At 39.5% G+C, this 2,817-nt stretch overlaps 1 protein-coding gene across 1 annotated transcript; it reads right to left on the reverse strand.

The window, feature by feature from the left end:
* Nucleotides 1-1,791: 1,791 nt before the first annotated feature.
* Nucleotides 1,792-2,376, reverse strand: LOC131634787 (secreted RxLR effector protein 161-like). The gene has a single exon (XM_058905412.1). The coding sequence runs from the start codon at nt 2,374-2,376 to the stop codon at nt 1,792-1,794; it is 585 nt and encodes a 194-aa protein (XP_058761395.1).
* Nucleotides 2,377-2,817: the final 441 nt, after the last annotated feature.

A 2,817-nucleotide genomic window follows, 5' to 3' on the forward strand; every position in this document is an offset into this window, starting at 1 on the left:
CCCTTGCGCCGCCGCTCTTAGCACTTGGATCTTCAAGCATTCTTCGTACCTGCAAACGGAGAGAAAGAGAGGGATTAGCGAAAGGATTAGGAGCTTACACGATCCTGAATACAAGACAAAAGGTGAGATCTCATAACGCTTAGCTTAGGATTTGTTTGGTTGCATGTTGATGTGTTGTTTGTTTGTGAAATTTGGGCTTAATTAGGTGATTAGGGTTCATATTTGGGGGTTTAGGGTTCGTAAGTATTGCTCTAGTTCATGTGTTTCCGGGGTTTCTGGGTAGAATGCGTTGAGGGTTTGAATTCTCCGGTTGAAGATCAACCGGGAACTGGGTTTTGCGGCGGAGCTAAGGGCGGATTAGGGAGGTGTTCTGGGTTGATGAGGTGGTGGGCTCAACTTGTTCTTGATATTGTTGAGAGAAGGGAGAGAGAATTTAGAGAGAGAAAAAAAAGTAGAGAGAAAAAACGAAAAGGAAAAGAAGCGTGGGGGGGGCAACTGCTGCGTTTTATGGTTAAACGCGTGTGCTGAGGAGGATGACGCGTGGCCTCCCTATGGCCACACGTTTTGCAGAAGGAACATGATTCCATACGTGCACGTCCTCTTTACATTCCTCATTATCCTTACGTGTAAACTGTACGATTAGATCGGATCTAAATCCAACGCTCCCAGATCTAAACACACACCATAATCTTGCGCCTTCGTCACATTGAATCAGGCGGACTGAACATTTTTAATGGGCCTAAATCCTTGCTATCTACACACCCTCAAATTGCTACCCCTTTAGTAATATACACCCCCTGTGTAAAATAAAAAGTTTAATTAATTAATTTTGTAAAAAACCTTAATTATTTAATTGTTTGTTTTTTTGATAATTTAATTTAATTTTCTCCCCGAACCGACTATACCTATTAGTCGCATTAGGCGAGAAATAATTTTTGATCAATTTAATTTATTTTTTAATATAAATTTAACTATTTCTGGTTTAATTCTCTCCTCGACCTGACTAAATCTATTAGTCGCAATGACGAGAGATAAAATAATAAAATGATAAAACACATAATTTAATACACTTTATTTGCTCCCCGCGACGATCGAATCTATCGGTCAGAGTAACCAGCAATACCCCGTTTAATCCATTAACTATAATGATCAAATCTATTGATCATCGCATCTAACGGTAACACATCAAATCAGGGTTGTACGCCAAACTTCAAAACACTTTCATCTTCAAATCAAATTCAAAACTACGATAGGCCACTCAAAAACCCTTTAAAACAACTTCAAACCATATCAAATCAAATTCTAATTCTAAGGCGTACAACCCTGTGCCCGAACAACGTTGACTCTGATTCTCCCTAAGGAGATACGTAGGCACATAGTAACAAGGCGAGTCCCCCTCCTCAAAACTCTAATCATGTTCATAATATTTGCTTATTAACCTTATTACTTTCTGTCACCTTTCTTTATAACCTTGCCATAAACCTTTATTTTACAATGCAACCTTTAGGAAAGGGTTGAGGGTGCCTAACACCTTCCCTCAACGTGATTATAATAACTTACCCCAAATCTTTAAACTGCGTAGAGTTTCCTATTCGCCCTTCAGAATAGCTGGCGACTCTAAACCTTTCAATTTTAAGGCAGGTTGCTACACAAGGATAAGATATAAAATACTGCAACATTAATTATTTGATAGTTCCTATAAGAATATAACTATTCACTGCCCAAGGGAATCTACCCTTTCCTCTACCCAATGCAGCATTTAAGTTTATCTAACAAAACTCCCCCAAAAACTTAAATGCTTTTTCGATCCATCATTCCTAGCATCTTCTTCCCTCTGTCGAATAGCTCTTTCGATAATGATTTTGTGAGGATGTCCGCAGCTTGGTCCTTGCTTGCCACATGAATTAGTTCGACGCTTTCATTCTTTACATGTTCTCGAATGAAGTGGTAACGAACGTCGATGTGTTTGCTCCGTTCATGGTTCACTGGGTTCTTTACCAGCTCGATTGTTGATTTGTTGTCGACTTGCACTGTTGTTGCATTTTCCTGCCTCTGCTCCAATTTGCTTAACAGTCTTCTAAGCCATATAGCATGGCATACACACCAAGATGCTGCCACGTACTCTACTTTGCATGTCGATAGTGTTACAATTGGTTGCTTCCTTGAGAGCCAGGTGAAAGTTGTTTTCCCCATGAAAAATACATATCTTGATGTACTCTTTCGATCGTCTATATCTCCACACCAATCGCTGTCGGAGTAGCCAGTCAGCTTGTAATCTTCTGCTCTTGAGTAAAACATTCCAAGTGACACAGTTCCTTGGGGGTAACGAAGAATTCTTTTCAAAGCCTTCCAATGTGTGTAGACTGGTTCTTCCATAAATTGACTTATAATTCCAACACTCAGCGAAAGGTCTGGTCTCGTGCATGTGAGGTATCGTAGACTTCCAACCAAGCTTCAAAATTTGTTTGCTTCGACACGTTCTCCCCCATCAAATTTTGAAGGCTTGGCTCCGGGTTCCAATGGAGTTGAGATTGGATTGCAGCCTTCCATTTTAAATCTCTTCAGGATATCTTTTGCATATTTTTCTTGTGAGACAAAAATTCCAGTTTCTTCTTGTCGAACTTCCAGACCAAGAAAGAAACCCATCAACCCTAAATCTGTCATTTTAAATTCACGTGTCATTGTTCCTTTGAATTCTCAATCATTTCATCATTGTTTCCCAAGAAAATTAGGTCGTCGACGTAGAGGGCAACAAGAAGTATATTTTCTTTATCCTTCTTGACATATAAAGCATGTTCATAGGGACATTGTTGAAAA

Source organism: Vicia villosa, unplaced genomic scaffold (assembly GCF_029867415.1).
Source record: "Vicia villosa cultivar HV-30 ecotype Madison, WI unplaced genomic scaffold, Vvil1.0 ctg.001352F_1_1, whole genome shotgun sequence".
Classification (NCBI taxonomy): domain Eukaryota; kingdom Viridiplantae; phylum Streptophyta; class Magnoliopsida; order Fabales; family Fabaceae; genus Vicia; species Vicia villosa.

Excerpts from the sequence above, each read along its gene's own strand:
- LOC131634787 (XM_058905412.1), bottom strand. The coding sequence starts at position 2,376 with ATGGAAGAACCAGTCTACACACATTGGAAGGCTTTGAAAAGAATTCTT.